At 44.5% G+C, this 22,694-nt stretch overlaps 1 protein-coding gene across 2 annotated transcripts in view; it reads right to left on the bottom strand.

Moving 5' to 3' along the window:
* Positions 1–22,694, bottom strand: part of CIB2 (calcium and integrin binding family member 2) — a 143,660-nt gene that overhangs the window by 119,365 nt on the left and 1,601 nt on the right. Inside the window, exons 1-2 of one of the 2 annotated variants that reach the window (XM_044978636.1) lie at positions 18,854–18,915; positions 1,426–2,049 (exon numbers count right to left, since the gene is read on the bottom strand). In XM_044978636.1, coding sequence (XP_044834571.1) covers positions 1,426–1,476 — 51 coding nt within the window. In that variant the 5' untranslated portion in view covers positions 1,477–2,049; positions 18,854–18,915. Of the gene's footprint in view, positions 1–1,425; positions 2,050–18,853; positions 18,916–22,694 lie in introns of those variants that run through there. The other variant, XM_044978637.1, reaches the window with a different exon arrangement.

Consider the following 22,694-nt stretch of genomic DNA (forward strand, 5'->3'; position numbering starts at 1 on the left):
GGTGTTTTACAGATCTCTGATTTCCCTCTCTGAAGCATGTTGAGCATTGCTATAAACATAGCCTTGGTTAAGCTTGCTTAGGCTACAGAATATATTGCAATGACCGATGGCAGGTTGGGGTGAGATCAGCAACTAAGTGAGGTTAAATGAGCCTTCCCCGCATGCTGCTTGTGATCACTATATGAACATGACAAAGCACATGTTTGTGACATTATGAAAGGGAGGAATCCAGTCAGGATATTGGATCAGTGTGTGAATGTATTTATTCTCATATTGTATTATGAAACTATTCTGTTTTCACCATGGGAGAGCTGTTTTAAGGTGAGAAGTAACAGGCAAAATATAGAAGAGCATTGCCATTTGCCTACTTCAGTATTTGTTAAATATTAAGAAATCTAAGACTGTCCCCATCTGGGGTTGTTCTAAATGAATCTAGTTTCTGAAATTATGCATTCCATTTTAAAGCCTGATCCAAAGCTCACTGAGGCTAGTGAAAAGACTATTGACTTTAGATGAGGTCCTGGGTCAGGAGAGAAGCTGAATGTTGCAATGTTATTAATCCTTTGTGGAAGAAAACAGAACAGCCAGCCTCTACACCTCTCAGGATGGTTATACAGCTCCCCCTTTTCTCTGCTTTCTCTTATTTTACATTTTGTCATCTTTTATTCTCTTGGATTTGTGCAAGGTGCCAGCTAGTGTGGGCAGCTCCCCACTCTGCTTCAGGCATCTCTGCAGTGTGCTGAGATGTTATGAATGGAGATGGGGAAAGACTTTAGTGGGCAGAGAAAAATGCAACTGAGGTGACATGCTGTATTCAAAAAGATGTCAAAAAACTGTCACTTCTGGAGAGTGCTGCTTCCAAAATGCAGATCTCTGTCTGTCAGGGGGGTGAAGGAATATCTCCACCCAGAAGTGGAAGCAAACCTAGGGCAACCATATCTAAGGGATTAAAACTGAAACACCTCTCTAGCTCTTCAAAGAGCAGTGAGTGCAGTACATAATTGTTAGGAGACGTGAAACTGACCTGTATAAATTTCCTTGCCATTGAAGGAATCAGGGACATGAAGTGCAAGTGTGTCTGATACAATCTCTTTAAAACATGCTCAATGCAAGGATCACTCTAAAACCTGTCATTTATCACTGTGGTCAAAAACTTTAATCTCTGTTGCCTGGCCTTTCATGTCTGGGATTTGATTCCCCTTCCCGGTGGAGGGGGAAGCGTTCTTTTTGCACCGGGATAGGGAACTGGATTTATATGCATGCAGAACCCCCCACTAATTGTCTAATTAACAGGTATAAGAGGTGAGGGAGAGTGACAGTAAAGGATAAACATGTCCCTACAAGCTAAGTTGGATCATACATCAAAAACCAGAGCAGCACATTCAGATTACCCCCTTCTCCTTAATGCAGAATTAGGAATCTTACCTGATAGGCATCTAGCTGTTCATCAGTAAATATCGTTTGCTTATTACCCATCTTAAATGAGGAATTCTCCCTTTGTGCAAATGCATCACATAAGAAGTTGCAAGAGTCCTCAGTACTGTAGGCATTTAGAGCATATACACTTCGTGATCGTGCTGAAGAAATCCCCAAGCCCGCATTGAACTGCACTTGCCTGCACCTGTCCGGCTAGCAAGAAGCAATGAAGTCGTTTCTGGGAACCTTGGCAAAGGCTGGTTTTTGATGTGGTAGGAGGGAGGTTAAAATCCCAGGCAGGTGTCACCCAGAAATGGTGGTGCCATCGTCCTTTCCCCTGTGTTTTCCTCGAGCACAATACAGAGCTTGTGTGGCGTGACAACTGATGAGGAGCGTCCAGTGTCAGAAGGAAACCAGCTCTCTGCTGCCCCGGTCTCTGTCTCTCCGCGGCACTCCCTCTCTGTACCTTCCCGCTGTAAGAGTAGCTCTGCACCACTAGGTGTCGCCCGATAACTCATTTATATTCCGCAGGAGGCCAGCAAGACAGGCTGGCTGGGTCGCTCCAGTCCATCAGGGACAGGACCCAAGTGTGGATTTTTATTGCGGGGAAATGCTGTCATGCGCTGGGTTCAGCTACAAGTCAAGGGAAATACAGGAACATGAGGGGCTGCAGGCAACATGCTCAGTGTGCTAAGAACAATAACCAGAGGTAAAAAGCCTCTTGGCCATCTTACTGTAAGCGGAATGGGCTTCTGGCAAACTACAACTAGCTTGTCTGAGACTGCAGCTGAAAAATGACCCCCCCTGGCCACTCTAGTAGAATAGGATCCACTCCCCCCTTCCCCGACACAAACTCTTCAGAACAATCTTAATAACGGAATGAAGACTGCCATAGAGACAATGTGGGTGAGACAAGATTTTTTATTGGACCAACTTCTGTTGGTGAGAGAGAGAGAAAGAGAGATGTTTTACAGTTTCTTCCTGAAGAAGCGCTCTGTGTAAGCTGGAAAGCATGTGTCTCTCACCAACAGAAGTTGGTCCAGTGAAAAATATTACATCTAATATCCTGGGATCTACACAGCTACAGCCCCACTGCATACAATAATGTATATAGACAGGCAGCGATGCCTAGTGGTTAGAACAAGGCACCAGGCCTGACCCTAGACCAAATGGTGCCCCCTCCATTTGTTAAACTTTTGGATACCTTACTTTTGTTGCATTTGTAGCCCATTTCACGACTTTGATGCATGATTTGCATGCATGATTTATCCCTGTCATATAAGATGATAAATTTGTACACAAATTGTGCATCAAAGTCATAAAACAAAAACAGCACCCCGGCCCCAATGCCCCCAAAGCCTGGCACCTCATGCAGTTGCCTGGGTCGCTTGTCCTTAAATCTGGCCCTGCAAGGCACTAAGGGAACCAAGGTATCTGAAGTCAGATTCTCCCCCCCCCCCCCACAATTAGGGTACAAATCCCGGTCTATTCCTGGTTCAGGGTGTGACCTGTGGCACATCATCTATGCTGATAGGACATTTGGCAGTCAGGAAAGCTATCAGGGCTGCTCTAATCTGTTCTGGAAGGGGACAGCATTGCAAAGTATGTTGCATCCCCTACAGTCTTTGAGCCAGGCTCAGTACAAGCACAGCACAGAGAAAATCAAGGCTTTGGTGGCTAGCAAAGAGAATTTCTCAGTTTGGTGGCCTTATGTGAAATACTGTAAATTGGTGGTCACTCCCTAATGGACACCAGTTCATAGAAAAAAGGCATCACAACCATTGGCAGTGATAGCAGAAGCCAAGGACTGAATTCATTATGGAGACTAACCCTTTTCTCACCCTTGCAGATGTTCCCTCCAGATCATGGTTGAAATACACTGGTTAGGCCAGGGGTGGGCAAACTTTTTTGCCCGAGGGCCACATCTGGAATAAAAATTGTATGGTGGGCCATGAATGCTCACAAAATTGGGGTTGGGGTGTGGGAGAGGGTGAGGGCCCTAGTTGGGGGATAGAGCTCTGAGGTGGGGCCAGAAATGAGGAGTTCAGGGTACAGGAGGAGGCTCCGGGCTGGGGGGAAGATTTGTGGGGGGGAGGGGTGTGAGGGTTCCGGCTGCGGTGGGGCTGGGGATAAGGAGTTTGGGGAGTAGGCGGGTGCTCTGGGCTGGGATTGAGGGGTTTGGAGGGTGGGAGGGGGATCAGGGTTCTGGCAGGAAGTTGGGGGTGTGGGGAGAGGCTCAGGAGTGCAGTTTCTGGGTGGCGCTTACCTCAAGCAGCTCCTGGAAGCAGCAGCATGTCCCTTTTCCGGTGCCTACGCGGAGGCACGACCAGGTGGCTATGCACGCTGCCCCAGCTGCAGGCACCTCCCCTGCAGCTCCCATTGGCGGCAGTTCCTGGTCAATGGAAACTGCAGGAGCGGCACATGGGGCAGGGGAAGTGTGCAGAGTGGAGCCTCCTGGCTGCCCCTACATGTAGGAGCCAGAGGGGGGCCATGCCACTGCTTCCAGGAGCCATGTGGAGCAGCTCCCGACCCTGCTCCCCGGCTGAAGTGCTGGAGCAGGACAAGCCCCAGATCCCACTCCCCAGCAGGAGCTCGAGGGCTGGCTTAAAATGGCTGGTGGGCTGGATCCACCACCTTTACCCAGCACTGAAATTCACTAAACTATATTTAACAGATAGCAGTGAGAGCACATTGCATATCATGAGGTCTGACTTCATGGGTCCAATATTAACAATGTTCCTGACCCGGACCCCTTCTAGGGCTCTTCCCCTCCCTGTAGAGACCCATTTACCCAGGCCTGATAGCTGGGCTGGGTGCTGGAAATAAGACTTGCCTTTGTTTCCCATTTCCAGTCGCTATATACCATCTATAATAGTAGCATTAAAAGTAAATGTATCAAATCTGTAGTAAACAAGCTCTGGGAGTTCCTGAACCATATGATGTTCCAAGGCAGACAATTCAGATCATGATGAGTAGGCATGCAAGACTAGAATCACTGGAATACAGTATCAGTCTATTACGGTGCTCTAAAGGTAGAAGACAGTGCAGCATTTTTACAAGTTAATGGTTTGAGCTTAGCAGATGGCAATGCATTTGCCAAAACTTATTAATGAGAGCCAAACAACAGTGGCAGACATCTGAATTTTAATACTGAAAACATATCAGTCTAATGATCAAACAATATATAGTTGAGGTGTTTGAAAATATTAAAGGAGGAAGCTAGAATAACATGACCTGTTCCCTGACCTAATGTAAGTGCTGAGTTAAGTGCTGCTGAGATCTGGCATGTGATAAAAACCCACTAGAAAATCAGAGGGTTGAACCTGCTGCACCTGATATATGGCAAAATTGACCTTTATTGTTCTGACTGCAAATTATTTTTATTTCTTCAAGGTGCAATGAGATCAAGTTCTCCTTCTGTCCCCAAAAAATCACCAGTATCAACAAGAAATGGCAAGAACAAAGATTGTAAAATACAGTCGGGGTGGCCCAGCTTTAACCCACATCAGTAAACTGAAGTTGTGGGTGTCAGCATTTCTGAAAAGCAGGCCCTAAGAGACTCTAGCTGCCTCAAATTGGGCATCCAAAAATTAAGGCATCCAAATTTGGTGGATACCTCTGAAAATCTGGGTCTTAATTTAATCTGAATCTCTGTACCTCAGGTTTCCCCTTCTATAAAATGGGAAAAATGATACTTACCCACCTTATAAAGATCTTTGAGAACTATGGATGAAAGAGCTAAGTATCTCCAAGTATACCTGTTAAGCTCACATCTAAACATCCGGGTTGAAGTATTAGCAAGAATAGCATCTGTTAATCAGACAGTGTTTTATGGAGGCTGGGAAGAATTTGTTAGTAGGTGCAACTTGCCAAATGATAATGTCTGTTCTCCACATGGTCTCATTCAGAGGTCTGTATTATGCTTGTAAACTAGTACTAGTGGGCATTTCTCACATATGTTTCGAAAAGTTGTAAAACTGGCTCTGATTGAGAATTATATTTTGAGGATAAACAGAAACCAGTATAGTCAACTCTGAGCGTCTATAACAGTTTGTGAAAGGAGATCCAGGAGAGGAAGTAACTAGGAGGACAGCCATTTTGGATTTGATTCTGACTAACAGGAAGGAATTGGTAGCAAATCTGAAGGTGGAAGACAATTTGGGTGAAGTGATCATAAAATGTTAGATTTCATGATTCTAAGGAAGGGAAGGAGTGAGAGCAGCAGAATAAGGAAAATGGATCTCAAAAAGTCAGACTAACAAACTCAGAGAGCTAGCAGGTAAGATCCCATGGGAAGAATATTTAAGGGAACAAGGAATTCAGAAGAGCTGGCAGTTTCTCAAGAAGACAATATTAAAGGCATAACTGCAAACTATCCTGATGCGAAGGAAAGATTGGACAAATGGTAAGAGGCCAATATGGCTCTTTTATAACCTGAAAGTCAAAAGGGAATCCTACAAAAAATGGAAACAAGGACAAATTGCCAAGGAAGAGTACAAAAGAATAGCACAAGTGTGTAGGAACAAAGTCAGAATGGCTAAGGCACAAAATTAGTCACATCTAGCAAGGGACATAAGCATGGGTGGCAAGTTTGTAGACATTTTGGTGATGCCCAGAACCTGCCCCCCAACTCTGCCCCCACCTAAGGCTCTGGGCTGGGGCTTGGGGGGGGAGGTCTGGGGTGCAGATCCTGGGCTGGGGATTAGGGTGCAGGAGGGGTGCAGGGTGCAGGCTTTGGGATGGAGTTTGGGTGCTGGGTGCAGGCTCCGGGCTGGGGCAGGGGGTGGGTGTGCAGGAGGGGGTGATGGGTGCAGGCTTTGGGATGGAGTTTGGGTGCAGGCTATGGGCTGGGGGTGGGGCATAGGAAGGGGTGAGGGGTGCAGGCTCTGGGAGGGAGTTTGGGGGTGGGAAGGGGGAGGGGTGCACCCTCAGGGAGGGAGTTTGGGGATAGGAGGGAGTGCAGGGGTGAGGGCTGTGGGGCTGAGGATGAGGGGTTCATGATGCAGGAGGGGGCTCAGGGCTGAGGATTAGGGTGAGGGGGGATGAGGGCTCTGGCTGGTGCTGAGGGGTGCATGATGCAGGAGGGGGCTCAGGGCAGAAGGTTGGGGTGTGGGGTGAGGGCTGTGGGGCTGAGGATGAGGGGTTCATGATGTGGGGGGGCTCAGGGCTGGGGCAGAGGATTAGGGTGCGAGGGGATGAGGGTTCTGGCTGGGGCTGAGAATGAGGGGGTCATGCTGCAGGGGGGCTCAGGGCTGGGGCTGAGGATTAGGGTGCAGGGGGATGAGGGCTCTGGCTGGGGCTGAGGGGTTCATGATGCAGGAGGGGGCTCAGGGCTAGGGCAGAGGGTTGGGGTGAGGGCTGTGGGGCTGAGGATGAGGGGTTCATGCTGCGGGGGGGGCTCAGGGCTGGGGCAGAGGATCAGGGTGCAGAGGGATGAGAGTTGGGGCTGAGGATGAGGGGTTCATGATGTGGGGGGGCTCAGGGCTGGGGATGAGGATTAGGGTGCAGGGGGATGAGGGCTCTGGCTGGGGATGAGGGCTCTGGCTGGGGCTGAGGATTAGGGTGCAGGAGATGAGGGGGTCATGATGCAGGAGGGGGCCCAGGGCTGGGGCAGAGGATTAGGGTGCAGGGGGATGAGGGCTCTGGCTGGGGATGAGGGTTTGGGGCGTTGGAGAGGCTCAGGGCTAGGGCAGGGTAAGGGCAGCCTGCCTTGCCATTAGTGGAGGGCAGGCACTACGACCTTGGGGCAGCAGACAGCAGTTCTGCCGGGAGCCGCTCTACTCTGGCAGCTCGAGCAGGCAGGGGAGAGGCGCATGCTGCTTTTTGTCAGGCAGGGACGCGGCGCGGCGGGGGGGAGGATGCGCAGGGGGAGGGGTGGCAGGCAGGGGCTGGGACCTGCTCCAGGCAGGGACATGGCGGAGGGGGGAGGCCCGCGGGAGCCGGGGCCCGATCCAGGCAGGGCTGGGGGAGAGACCCAGCTCCAAATATTGCTGGAGCAGGGCACCCAGCCCTGAATATTCCTGGAGCCCGAGCACCGCAAATGTATATAACCTGCTGCCTATGGACATAAGAGGCAGTTAAGAGGATCTTTAAATATATTAGGAGAAGAGAAAAACAAAGGAAAGTGCAGGTCCTCTACTTGGCAGAGAAAGAGAGTTAATAGCTGATAACATCAAGAAAGCTGAGGAGTTTAATGCCTGTGTTCTTATGTTCTTATTTTGCTTCAGCTTTCACTAATAACATTAACAGTGACTAGATACTCAACACAGTGAATATCGAGAAGAAGGGGGAAGGAATTCAAGTCAAAATAGGGAAAGAACAGGTTAAAGACTATTTAGATAACTTAGATGTACTCGAGTTGGCAGGGCCTGATGAAATTCATCCTAGAGTACTTCCTTAATTAGCTAAAAACAATTTCAGAACCACTAGCAGTTACCTTTGAGAACGCCTGGAAGGAGGATGAGGCACCAGAAGACTGGAAAAGAGCAAACATAATACCTATCTTTAAAAAGGGTAGGAAAGAGGACCCTCAGAGTTATAGACCAGTCATCTTAACTTCAATACCTGGAAAGATACTGGAACAAATTATTAATCAATTTGTAGGCATCTGGAGTAGAATAGAGCTACAAAGAATAGCTAGTATGAATCTGTCAAGAACAAATCATGCCAAACTGACCTAATTTCCTTCCTTGACAGGGTTGGCCTAATGAATAGGGAGGAAGCAGTAAAATGTTATATATCTTGTTTTTGACAGTCCTACATGGCATTTTCATAAGCAAACCATGGAAATGTGGTCTAGATGAAATTACTATAAGGTGAGTGCACAACTGATTGAAAAATAGTACTTAAAAAGTAGTTATCAATGGTTCACTGTTAAACAGGGAGTGTAGATCTAGTGTGGTCCTGTCCTAGCTCTAGTACTATTTAATATTTTCATTAATAACTTGGATAATGGAGTGGAGAGTAGGTTTATGAAATCTGCAGATGACACTAAGATGGAAGGGCTTTGGAGGACAGGATTAGAATTCAAAACAACATTGAGATATTGGAGAATTGGTCTGAACTCAACAAGATGAAATTCAGTAAATACAAATGCAAAGTACTTCACTTTGGAAGGAAAAATCAAATGTACAACTAGAAAATGGGTGGTGGTACTGCTGAAAATGATCTGTGGATTATAGTGGATCACAAAGGGAATATAAGTCAACCATGTGATGCAGCTACAACAAAGGCTGATATCATTCTGGGTATATTAATAGGAGTGTTGATTGTAAATCACAGAAGGTAATTGACTTTTGTTTCATCTCCCCCCCGCCCAAAGGTTAGTAGTGATGACATATCTAACATAGTGAATGCCAGTGAAAATGAGGTAGGATCTGAGGCTAAAATAGGGAAAGAACAAATTAACAATTACTTAGACAAGTTGGATGTCTTTAAGTCAGCAGGGCCTGATGAAATACATCCTAGAATACTCAAGGAGCTGACTGAGGAGATATCTGAGCCATTAGCAATTATCTTCGAAAACTCATGGAAGATGGGAGAGATTCCAGAGGACTGGAAGAGGGCAAATATAGTGCCAATCTATAAAAAAGGAGAATACAGATCTGTCACATCTTACGCTGGGGTTACGTTCCGCAATTAGCGCATGAAGCAAAAATCGCGTATAGTCAAAATTACATTGAGTGTAATGGCGGGCGGAATCGCCTGCACTACAGATACAGTATTAAAATTGTTTTTTCTTTTTTTTTTGTTTTTGCCGACTGCGTAAAGCTGAAATCACATATGTTAAATATGTGTAAGATGCGACAGACCTGTAAGGACAACCTGGGAAATTGCAGCTCAGTCAGCTTAACTTCAGTACCTGGAGAAATAATGGAGCAAATAATCAAGCAATCATTTTCCAAACACTTTTAGAAGGTAATAAGATGATAAATAACAGTCAGCATGGATTTGTCAAGAACCAATCATGTCAAACCAACTTAATAGCTTTCTCTGCCAGGATAACAAGCCTTGTGGTTGGGAGGAAGTCATAGATGTGGTATATCTTGACTTTAGTAAGGCTTTTGATACTGTCTCCCGTGATCTTCTCATAAACAAACTTGGGAAATACAGCTTTGATGGAGCTACTATAATGTGGATGCACAACTGATTGGAAAACCATTCCCAGAGAGTAGTTATCAGTGGTTCATAGCCAAGCTGGAATGGCATATTGAGTGGGGTCCTGCAGGGATCGGTTCTGGTCTAGTACTGTGCAATATCTTCATCAATGATTTAGATAATGACATAGAGAGTAAATTTATAAAGTTTGCAGATGATAGGAGGGGTTGCAAGTGCTTTGGAGGATAGAATTAAAATTCACCATGATCGGGACAAACTGAAGAAATTGTCTGACGTAAACAGGAAGAAATTTAATAAGGACAAATGGGAAATGACTGCCTAGGAAGGAGTATTGCAGAAAGGGATCTGAGAGTTATAGTGGATTACAAGCTAAATGAAAGTCAACAGTGTAACACTGTTGCAAAAAAAAAAGTGAACATAATTCTGGAATGTAATAGCAGGAGTGTTGTAAGTAGGGTGACCAGACGTCCCGATTTTATCGGGACTGTCCCGATATTTGCTTGTTTTAGCCCGCGTCCCGACCAATGTTAGGTTGGGACACTGGACAAACAAGCAAAGGCTCCAGAGCCCGGAAGGGCTCGCGCCCTTCCCTGCCCCGACTCCGCCCCCTCCTTCCCCAATTGGATCCCTCCCCAAATCTCCGCCCCCTCACTGCCCCATTGGCTCCCTCCCTAAATCCCCGCCTCTTGCCAAGCACGCCATGCCCAGGAGACGCAGGGGAGCACGGGGCCGGGTTGAGTGTGAGTCCGGCCTGGCCCCGAGCAGGCAGGACTCGGGCGCGGTACCTGGAGGGAGAGTAGGGGGTGGCCTGCGGGGCCAGGCGGCGGCTGTTCTCCCCACCTGGGCAGCGGGACTCGGGAGCAGCCGCTGCTGCAGCTCCCACTGCCGCGGGGGGAGAAAGCGGCCAAGCATGTGGCGCCCGGGCCCGAACCCCCCAAGCCCGGGCCTGCTGCGGGGACCCAGCAGCACACACGCTGCGCCCAGCCCCTGGCCAGTCACGTCTGGGCTGGCTGCCCAGCTGGTGCAATCCTGCGTCGGAGGCATCGGCAGCCCAGCCCCGTTCGTTCCCCTGTGGGACCCGAGCGGGCTGGGGCCTGCTGCCCCTACTCCAGGGCCACCCGCGTGATTGCACCAGCTGGGCAGCCAGCCCAGACGCGACTGGCCAGGGGCTGGGCACGCGCAGCGTGCGTGCTGGGTCCCCGCAGCAGGCCCGGGCTCGGGGGGTTCGTGGGCACAAGAGCCGCAGCTGCCAAGCTTGGCCAGCGGCCGCTTCCTCCCCCCGCGGATGTGGGAGCTGCAGCAGCGGCTGCTCTCAAGTCCCACTGCCCAGGTGGGGAGAACAGCCACTGCATCCTGGCCCCGCAGGCCACTCCCTACTCTCCCTCCAGGTACTGCGCCCAAATCCTGCCTGCTCGGGGCCAGGCCAGACTCACACTCACCCCGGCCCCACGCTCCCGAGTCTCCCGGGCCTCCCTCCAGCACTTGCGGAGGGAGGAAGATTCGGGGGTGGGGGATTTATTTATTTTTTGCTCTGCCGCCATTTTTTCCCCCTCTGCCCCCGCCCCGCCCCCCCCCCCCGCGTCCCGATATTTGACCTGGGTGATCTGGTCACCCTAGTTGTAAGCAAGACACAAGAAGTAAGTCTTCCACTTTTCTCAGCTGGAATATTGTGTCCAGTTCTGGGCACCACATTTCAGGAAAGGTGTGGACAAATTGGAGAAAGTCCAGAGAAGAGCAACAAAAAATGATTAAAGATATAAAAAACATGACCAATGAGGAAAGGTTAAAAAAACAGTATGTTTAGTTTTGAGAAAAGAAGACTGAGGGGGAATTTTATAACAGCTGTTAACATATTTGAAGACTGTTACCAAGAGGACAATCAATTGTTCTCCATGTCCACTGAAAGTAGGACAAGAAGTAATGGGCTTAATCTGCAGCAAGGGAGATTTAGGTTAGATAACAGGAAAAACTTTGTAACCAGAAGGGTGGTTAAACTCTGGAACAGGCTTCCAAGGGAGGCTGTGGAATCTCCACCTTCAGAAGTTTTTAAAAACAGGTTGGACAAACACTTGTCAGGGATGCTCTAGGTTTACTTGGTACTGTCACATCACAGGGGGCTGAACTTGATGACTTCTTGAGATCCCTTCCTATGTTTCTGATTCTATGATCAAGGGCTTTTTAGCTGGTAAAAGGAATTAGTCAAGGCTGCCTTATCTCCTCTGCTATCTACAGTAGTTTAATTATTATTTCTTGATTTTTAAATAGCACATTTTGTAATTTTCATAGTGCTCTATGGAATGACAGATTAAGTATTGGTACATACATGGATCACTTTATCTACTAAAGAAATGTATCCATCTCTAAGATGTAACATAGCAGCTTTCAGCAACACTGACACAGGAGCCTTAGAGACAGCAAGTGAAGAAGACCACTGCATCTAGTTACAGCAAAGGAATTTATGCCAGAACACAGGCAGAATGTAACAACCCAGGTTGGCATTTGTTCAGGACAGTAGGTCTTATATGCTAGTGTTACAAAAAGTGCAATGGGATCCTAAATGGCCAAGACCTTGCTTGGATGTACAATTCAAAGACAGCAGCCATTAGCAGCAAAAGGCCCCCTTGGAGGGATTTATTTTTCTTAGGGTTTTCTGTAGCTCCATCACCATTGTAATTATGTGCTTTGGTATACTGGTCCAATCTGGGCTCAGCAAGAAGAGTGCGACCAATTGAATCAACACCATCACTTTCTGAAGAACTCTGGTAAGTTCCCGTTTATATACTGAATAGCTTGATCCTTCTTAACCTGTAAGATCTAACAAGACAGCAACCTGAGACATGATGACTATGCCTAATTAGGGGCTTACCCCTTAAAATAAAACAATGTCTCCACAATTAATAATGGAACAAATTGACACAAATTGGAATTCCATTATGAAAAATGTATATATTTGTAGCCAAGCTGATTGAGTTATTTGCTGCAATATATCCAGCAAATCCTAGCCCTTTTTGAAGAGCAGATTTTGATTTTTACCAATTTGTTCTCATACAGAGTGTGCTACCTTTGCACTGCAAGTTTAAAACCTTAATTACCAGAACTTCATGATTTCTGTGTGAGTTCCTTTGAGGTTACAAAGATATACACTATAACTACAGTCTTTGGGTCAGTAGGTACAGCAGCCAATGATGGCCATTTAAGGTGGAACTAAGGTCCCAGTCCAGCAGATACTTATGCATATGCTTAACTTAGTATAAATTGTCTTATTGACTGTAGAGGGACTATACTCACATGCTTAAAACTAAAGAATGTTTTAAAGCTATCCTAAATGCATGAGATCCTGTACCACTGAAATGGATGAGAGTTTGCTATTGATTTCAGTGGCAGCAGGGTAGCTAGCATTAAGATGGCTTGTGTTAGACAGCAATCCTCAAACAAGACATGTATTTTAAGCTGTCTGCCTATGCAGAAGATCAGACTTGATCTAAAGGGCCAATTCCATCCCCAATGCAACGACAAGGAAGTAACTGAAATTACACCAGGGACAAACTGGAACCAGTGTCTTTTAATCTTGTGATTACTTGGGCTGGGAGGATTATTATAGTTAAAATAGTGATGTCCTCATTTGCTCACTTCTTACCTGCCTGAATATTCCTGATTCATATCTTTAAAAGCTTAGTACAATTAGCAGCTACAGTAAACATTATCATCAGAAGGAGGAAACCACAGGAGACATTTACTGTTCCAATTCCTCCCCAGTATCGGGGCAACGTTAGTACATAGCCAAATGACTGATAAATGATCTAGGAGGCTGTTGAGGACTTTGCAGCCAGAACATGGAAATAAGATGTGAGGTGTCCCATTTGTCTGTAGGTTTAAGGAGAGAAAGAACCTAATCCTGCTCCCCTTGAGGTCAACGGAAGTGCTTGCCTTTGACTCCAGTGGGATCAGCATAAAGTTATAATGGAAGTTTGAGAATCCTAGCAAAAAAACAATGACATGGATTCTCATTCTCCATTGTGCTGAATAGTGTGCATATAATCCACTGGTCAGTGTGTGTTACCTGTCCCCCCCTCTGTGCCCAGTGCATCATAGAGGGTGTGTCATGTGGGTTACCTATGGCAGTCAAATACAGTGCACCAGAACAGGTAGCAAAAGGTCACACAGAGCTTTTTTTGCCATAGACAGGTTCCCCTTAGTGGTAGCTCTTTAGCTCAAGCTGTAGCAATTCATTCTTTTAGCTCCAGAGGTCACTGGTTGAATCCCTGATACATCAGACAAGATAGTAGCAGGCATGTAAGTGGGAGCTTGTCCAGTATTTGAACTGCTCTGGACCTCAGGTGCTTGAGAAAAGCTTCCTCAGACATGAGTAAGTATGGAGCTCACTAGTCAGTGTGGTTTAGGTATCATATCCCCTGTTGATTATTCAGAGAGGGGAAGGGTAACACATACTGACCAGTGGATTGCATATACAGAGCAGCTTCCTATTCTACACAACAGGCATATTCCTATCTGCTACTGTACAGCACTTAATGCTTGTGTATATGACAGGTGATACAGATCCTTTGGAGCCCTCATGCACTCTCATTCCAGTTTCCATAATAAAGTAAAATATTAGCATAGAAGCTGGGATAAAAGGACTCCAGGGGAAGTTGGCCCCAGGAGAATTCCCTGCAAACCCAAAGAAACTTGATAGAGAACATCTGAATCCTTGGTTTACAGTGCACTGTAACAAAGGCTCTAAGGAAATGGGCTAACTCTCTGTATTTTTGCAGGAAGTTTAAGGAGACCTGATAATCAAATTTCTCACTCTAGGTTGCTTTGTTTGAGAAGCCAGTCTAGAGGTATGCTTTGTTTGAGTTATCTCAGTCTAATAAATGAGGCGTTTCAGTGGGGTATAGCAGTGTACACATGGGTGATTACTGTGCAGCAAGCTGGTGCGCTCTAGAGTCACACCCTGGCTTCTGTGTAGTAACTTGCCATGTCAACAAGAACTAAGTCAATGCCACTGGACTCACTGAGGCAGGGCCTAAAAGAATGTCAGTACATTTTAGAAACATATCTTGACTTTCTAGGACTATTCACAATGAATAGTAAACCCCTGATGTTCCCAACGCACTGATTTAGAAAAAGGGATATGAACTTTGTCTTCTAAGGGTGCAAAGAATGTGGTCCTTGAATCAAGAACACAGCTGGCAAAAGGGGTGCAATTCTATTGACTTCAGTGCAGTTGCCCCACATACAGCAGGCCTGAATTTGGTCCTCAGGTGAAGGATGTTCCAATAATTCTCTGCCTTCAAATGAAATGTGTCCTGGGTTAATTCATGAAAGCTAGAGAAATTGTATCTCTGGGGCTTCTTTCCACAGTCTGAAGAATCTCTTCATGTATGCAATAATAAAATAATAATAATGATAATATGTAGATAATTATTTAAACAAAAGAACACACAAACGGCAGAAGCGGTGAAGTCCTATTGTATTAGCCATCTCTTCTCAAGTATCCTATTCTATAACACTGCCACCTGTTTCGTCATTGCATAGTTATCTTGCTACATTAACTGGGTAGGTTTTAGACTTTGGCATAAGGTACAAACTTCTTATCACTTCCTCTGTCTGTATGTACCTAAGAGGGCTTTAACTGGTCATTTGGACTATTATGCAACATTTATCTCTATTTGTAATATGAGATACTACATGAAATCAACACACTTTTATGTACATAAGGCTGAGGCCGTATAGTGTTATCAATACATGTCTTTCATCACACACTTTATTTCAGTTTAGTATCTTTAAAATATTTGCCAAGTAAATTGCCTTTAAACTATCTAGCAAGGTAAAGTTTATCAACTACAATCAAACTTGGAAAGTGCCATCAGCAAACATAACTGAAAAGAATGGTACACAGAATAATCAATTTACAAACATTTATACTGCAGAGCATAGAGCATTAGTCATCTGTTTTAAAAGTTTCACTCATTCATTCGGAGAGCAGAAAATATACTACTTGCCTACACATATACCGTGAATAGCAGATAACTAAAGTTAATAGCAAGTAATTAATGTTCTTTGATTGTACAGTGCCTACCACAACAGAGTCCCATACCATGATCAGCGCTCCTAGATGCTACCACAATATAATTAATAAATAATAGTAAAATAATTTAAGCAGTTACAAATAACCTAGAATTTGAAAATTATTCATCCAAACTATTTAGTAAATACTAACAAATTCTGATGACAGTTGCAAAAGTTAAGATCTGTTTGTGATTGATTTGCAAATCCAACAAACTCTGGCAAACCTCAACTCTGTTCAGTCTCACTCAGAGTGGAGTATGATGTGTTACATTATAGTAGGTCTTTTAACAGCCTGTATCTCTTATAAGACAATGCCATGCTGGGGTACACTGGCTTGTGAGTACTGGAGGGAACACACTAAGCAGTGCCTTTTGCTACACCTTTAGAAAATGCGTAGCCATTCACAATTTGAGTTAATTACATATTGCAGCATGCACCCCTGGCCAGTGGTAAAACCTAAGGTTGTTTTCCATAGTCTAAGGCCTTGTCTTCACTAGCGGAAAAAAATGTTTTTTAAATTGAACTAGCTAATGTGGTAAAATCCTAGCAAGGACAAGACAGTTTGTAGTTTCCACACAAGTAAGCAGGTCAACCATAGGCTCCCTCATAGTCTTTATAACTTGATCTACTACTAACTTGTCTAAACAAACCGCCTTGTCTTCAATGAGATTTTGCCATGTGTTAGCTAATTCAAGGTAAGATCAAATCTTTGTACTTAGTGAAAATGCACCCTTCAGCTTTAACCTGGTCCCTTCTATTACACTATATTAAATGTGCAGGTTACAACAACTTTTCTGTCTTCAATTATGCTGATGTATTCTCAGTTTTCTCACAAGCTTAGTTTTATCATGCAATTTTCCCTGACAAACATATAAAAAAAATAGGGCTTCCTTTACATGGTAAGAGATACCATCAGATACTGTGATTGGACAGTCTCGTTCTCTCTCCCCTGGCAACAGAACTCAGTAGAAGTGTCAGAGGAGCAGGCAAAGTCAAATCCAGGTGCATTTAAGCTATGTTGTTAAATGTGAAAACATCAGAACCTGAGGTACAATAGGATATAGGGCCATTAGACCCACTATTCCATGAATTTCTCTCAGAATTAGCTCTCCCATGTAAGGTTTCATCCTGCTGACAAATTCTGTTGGGTGGCCCCGCGAAAGAACAGTTTTGATTTAGAGAGACTTTTTGTATATTTATCCTGTCCCTACTTTACCACAGGAGAAACAGATCACAGACAAGTTTGATATTCTTAGATAGACACATGGCACTGGGGTGATAACATGAAACATTACATTTCAGTTAGGGATGACTGTCCATCTACTCACTGTCCACTAGCACAATTTATAGGGCACCTAGAAGCCCTGAAATATATACAGTACAGTCTGGTAATGATTACTGGATTTAAGAACAAAATTACACTTCTCATACTATAAAGCAGGGTTTCTCAAACTTCATTGCACCGTGATTCCCTTCTGACAACAAAAATTACTACATGACCCCAGGCCGGGGGACTGAAGCTGGAGCTCACCCTAGCTCCCTCCACCCTAGTGGGAGAGGGGCAAAGCCAAAGCCCCACCACCCTGGGTGGAGGGTCCAAAGCTGAAGCCCAAGGACTTCAGCCCCAGGCAGCATGTAACCTAAGCCCCACTACCCAGGGCTGAAACCCTTGGACTTCGGCCCCAGGCAGTGGGACTCGGGCTTCAGCCCTGAGCCGCAGCAAGTCTCAGCCAGCCTTGGCAACCCCATTAAAATGGGGTCCCGACCCACAGTTTGAGAACTGCTGCTATAAAGGACTCTACTAGTAAGAATGCATAAACAAGAAAATTCTGTGGAGACAAAACAAGATCTAGTGGATGCACTGAAGAAAAACAGTGTTATCTCTTTTTAAAAAGCTGAAAAGGAACAGATGGCATTTTACTATGTATTAGTGCACAGTAAGGAGAAGGAATAAAAGGAGAGAGAGGAGTGAGCTTTGTCTAGTGGTTACAATAAGACTGGAGTGGAGGCAGGGACTCCCAATAGACTTCTTCTATTACAGCATCCACTACAATCTTACTAAAGTCACACTGACTTACTGAAGTCAATGGGAGCTACTTGTATCCTGTGGCAGGGGAGAATAGGGTCCTTAGGTTTTATTTCTGTCTGTATGACATTGGGGAAATTTAGTTAACTTCTTTAGGCCTTAGTTTACCTAGTTGTCTCTTCTCTGTGCTGCTATTTGCCTATCAGTAATTTGGGGATAATGTTTATCTCCCACAAACAGCTGTTGTGGGGCTTAATTCATTAAAGTTTATGAAATGCTTGGGAGTGTCTCAGAAGGCACTACAGACTGGCAAAGCATTATTATTATTGTACAATTATACATCAAAGTTTGCTTGCATCTATTAAATTATATCATACAGTAGTTTTAGAAATGGGGTGTGCACAATCAGAAGCATTATTATCAAGGGTCTTTCAGTCTTCTAGGATTTAGGTAGCAAAGCAGACTTTTATGATTGCATCACAGAGTTGAGGAGTGATTTCCTTGGAACAAACTGAAAGAAAGGACAGTAAAATTTGTGAGCAGAAACAGAGGATAAATGAAACAAGTATCTTCCCAGCAACCATTTAAAATGAGATGCAGAGACATACTTATGCTGCAAATGGCGCACAAAAAACAGGCTTTAAACACATATGATCCCAGAATACAAACTCAAAAATATGTAAAAGAAATGTTAAAATATCAAGGAATGCTTCACAGAACTGAATCCTGGTTAAAGGTACAGAAGGAGAATCTGAAAGAAAAAAATCTTGCACTGACACGGTCTTTTGGTTTTGAAAATCCTCGGGATATAGTCCTTATATTCCTAGCGTAAATAACTGATGAATGAGATTAGGAAAGGTATTACCATAAGCAATGCAAAAATCATCACTTCTAAAACAAAGACATAAGATAACTGACTGAATGCACAAAAGAAACTGAAGAGAATAAGAAGCATCTCACTCTGCCCTATGTTGATACAGGCAACAGCCATACATGCTTCTCCCACACTGCCATTACAATGTGCTTCAACATTGATTGGAGAAATCATGTCTAAGGGTGAAAGGCTAATTCGAGCTCAATGACCATTCAGATACTTGACCTTTCTAATGATACTGCTACCAAAGGTTAAAATTGTGATGGCTATGTCTGAAATGGGGAGACCTTTCCACTGGAAATTGGACTGCAACCTTCAAATTCATTTCACGCAGGCAGGGTGCTTACCAAACAGCCGTCACACGAGAACAAACTTTCAGTGACTACTGATGTAGACTGCATTTAAACCAGCGACCTGCAGGAAAAAGACCCTGTTCCATTACCAATCTCCTGAGCCCTGCTTAAATCAAAAAGAAAGAAGCCAAATTTCAGAAGTTTAATCCCAGAAAACTCTCCTGAATTATGTAAAAGTGTTTTACCATTGTAGTGCTTAACATACCTATATAAGGAGATCCAGGTCTCCCACTCCCCACCAATGATACAAAAGTAATGAAACTTTATTTTGCTATTAGGTGATTGGTAAATTGTGTGGCTGTAAGATTTCTGTGATGGTTTTCCTCTTTTTATTATTAATAATTATTTATGTAAAAACCCCTCTTTTCACATAACATTAGATATGGCAAATTGACATTGTGATTGAAATTTAGAAATTCATTGAAAGTAACCCACAAAAGAATTTTATAGGAATAGCATGATGCCTCTTTACATGTACTAGGGAACAGGGCAAAAAAGGTCCTAATTCACCAAAATCAGGGCGTGACATTCCCCAAGGTGCAATCTGAACTGCTGGATTGCTGTGTCCACTGAGCTCCCCAACCTGTGATGCCTTTTACACTGCTCTGCTGGTGAACAGCAACCCCTCCCGGCTCTACTCACACACAGCCAGTAGCAAGTGAAATCACTCCCAGCTGAACACATGAATGCTATGCCCATCCATCCATAAATTACATACAAAGTTACTCCTGCATATCCTCAGTCCCAGACTTGTCCCCCAGAAATGTGCGCTTTGTACTGTCCAGCGCACTACTGAACAATGCAAGCTCATAAGTGTCATTTCAACAAAGGAAAATGATTATATGCACCAGCTTTGTTGACCTGAATAGATTCCCAAACACTTCAACCAAAACAATATTATATTTTTATTTAGCTATTATCTAATATTTTTATTAGATAAAACAATAAAACAAGTTTATTAGTTAGAGAAAGAGATTCTAGTGATTACAAGTGATAAGGCATAAAAGTTAGCACTGGTTACAAAAGAAATAAAAGGATAAACACGCAAACTAATTCCCAAATTTAACCATGGCTAATAGGTTTAAAGGAAAAAAAGGAGGTTTTTGCACTAAAAGCTTACAGCATCTGTACTGGCTGGAAGACCTTCAGGCGAGGACCACTCTCTAAGTTCAATGATGCTTCTTTTGTCTTTCAAGCAATCTCGCTGCCGTGAGAAGAGATAGAGGGGAAAAGGTGAGGATTACCTCCCACCTGAGTGCAAATAGTCTCCCATGTACATGAGGTTTGAAGCATTTCTGAGATTAAATGTAAATTCTTTGTTATACCTTCCCTCTTTCTCCCTTCCTCCCAGGGGCGGCTCCAAGCCCCAGCACGCCGAGCGCGTGCTTGGGGCGGCATGCCGCAGGGGGCGCTCTACCGGTCGCCGAGAGGGTGGCAGGTGGCTCCAGTGGACCTCCCGCAGTCGTGCCTGCGGAGGGTCCGCTGGTCCCGTGGCTTCGGTGGAGCATCCGCAGGCATATCTGTGGGAGGTCCACCGGAGCCGCAGGACCAGCGGACCCTCTGCAGGCACGTCTGCAGGAGGTCCACCAGAGCCGCGGGACCGGCGACCGGCAGAGCGCCCCCCGCGGCATGCCGCCGTGCTTGGGGCGGTGAAATGGCTAGAGCCGGCCCTGCTTCCTCCCCCCTCATCTAGTGGATGACCAGTTAAGCGGGTAATGGCTCTCTAACACCTTGGTAGCATGCTAGTGCATCTTTGTCTCTAAGAAAATGGCTTGTGGGCGTTACCCAGAATTACAACATATTTCAGTAATAATCATATAGCAAAAATCACATAATTTGACATACAGTGATGTTACACACATTTCAGCAGGATAATAATATTCAACAGATAATGAGTTTTCAAATACCACTTCACAATGCATACTTTGTACACAATATATCATAACTATATAAAAATGGTGAACATAGAGTACAGGGTGTCACACAAGGATGTAGCCTACCAAGAAACAGCAACTTGTGAGGAAAAATCCAAATGTACCAAATTTTTCATATGTGGCCAGTTCCTTGTTCTGCCAGAGGGAGGCTTTCCAATGATTTCAGTCAGACTAGGATCTGACCCACAGTCTGAGTTTAAGTTAGCAGTAACCAGCTACCTTAGTGAAAAAGAATATATATGGATTCAGAACTGAAACCACTGGCCGAATATTTATTCACAATTTTAGAAATTATCACGGATTTTAAGGCCATAAGGGGCCATGATGATCTAGTCTGAGCTCCTACATAACAGAAGCCATAGAATTTCACTCAGTAATTCTTGTATTAAATATCTAGAAACATCTTGCTTCTCTCAGTATTCACTCTCCTGACTGGTTTCTTTGTCTGCTTCTTCCATTCTGTACAAAGGGTTTTATTTTCTTGCTGTGTTCCATATCTGGAACTGTCGCTGACCCAAACACTCTCCCTTTCCTCCTTGAAATCCTTCCATAAAATTCACTTCTCTTGTAAACCCTTCTTAAGTTAATCTACTTGTCTATGTCTCCTTGTGTTGTTTCCCTCCTTCCTTGTCTTTTACAAGGTTTATAAAACACTATGTACACTTTAAGGTACGCTATAAATAATAAATTAATGAGTGATTTAAAGTATGCAAACAAAATAAGCTAGGCAACCTCCCACTAGGAAGATTTCAGGCTGAATCTGCTGTAGAAAATGCTTCATTGCTACAGAACGTGCTACATAGTGGGTATAAGATCCCAGGCTTCATCCTGCTTGGTGGCCATATACAGCAACTAATTTTCCAGTGCATATGGCGCTGTGTACTCTATATATTGGAGGACAGAATCAAGTCCTTACCGGGTGTCGCATACAAAAAAACTAATGGTTATGAAAAGGAAGTCTAACTACACTGTTGTTCTCCTTATATGGATGGAAAATATTTACTATGTAAACTCTACTGCAGTTTCAATTATTTGGAACTTCTATATTGGCCTTATATGCTAAACAGATATCAGAGTAAGTAGAATGGTAGATTTTGTGCCAAGCTTTTTGTCTTTTACAGTAATTCTCATCTGGCCTAATAAAATTCACTACATTATCTTGTGCTTTGACTGCACTTAATTAAGCCTAATTCAACCATAATATTTAATGTAAAATGTAACATTGTTTTGTCCCTGGGGCCAAACACTGTCTTGTGCAAAATATCCTTTAAAAAATTACAGATAAAGTCAATGGTTGCCCAAAGCAGACTGAATTTGTTATAATCATAAGTTCCCCACCTAATGATGCCCTGAATGCAATGGTCATTAGAAGACACTATAGCTGTCTCTCCATTGGGATTTTTTTTCCAGGGAACCTCCTACCACTGTTGCACAGTACTGCCATTGGCATAGCTGCACCAATGCTAGCAACTGCAGGAGTGCAAGTGCAGACCAGCCGCTGGAGCTTTTACCACCATGTTGTTTAGCCTTGCTCAGAGCAGATATGCTGTTCTACGCTAAAACTCCTGCTGCTGATGCCACTGCAGCACTGTGAGAGCTCCCCAAGCCTGTCAACATAATAAGACCTTCTGGCCAATTCTGCTCCCAGTAAAATGCATTTGTCAAAAAACCCAAAACCATTGGATGCACACAGAAAATAATAAAATGAACACGTAAAAGCCTGTTTTGTTAGCAGGAAACTATTTGGATCCCCACTGCTGCTCTGCACCTGAAAGAAAGTAGCAACTGGTTTGCTTTCCCCATGAAGGCAGGTGAAACCATAATTATATGTTTGAAGACAGAACCCCTTCTGTTTTTTTTTCTATTCATTCACACTCCCAAATAGCCCTACTTCTTGCAGG

The sequence above is a fragment of the Mauremys mutica genome, chromosome 11 (genome assembly GCF_020497125.1).
Source record: "Mauremys mutica isolate MM-2020 ecotype Southern chromosome 11, ASM2049712v1, whole genome shotgun sequence".
Lineage (NCBI taxonomy): Eukaryota > Metazoa > Chordata > Testudines > Geoemydidae > Mauremys > Mauremys mutica.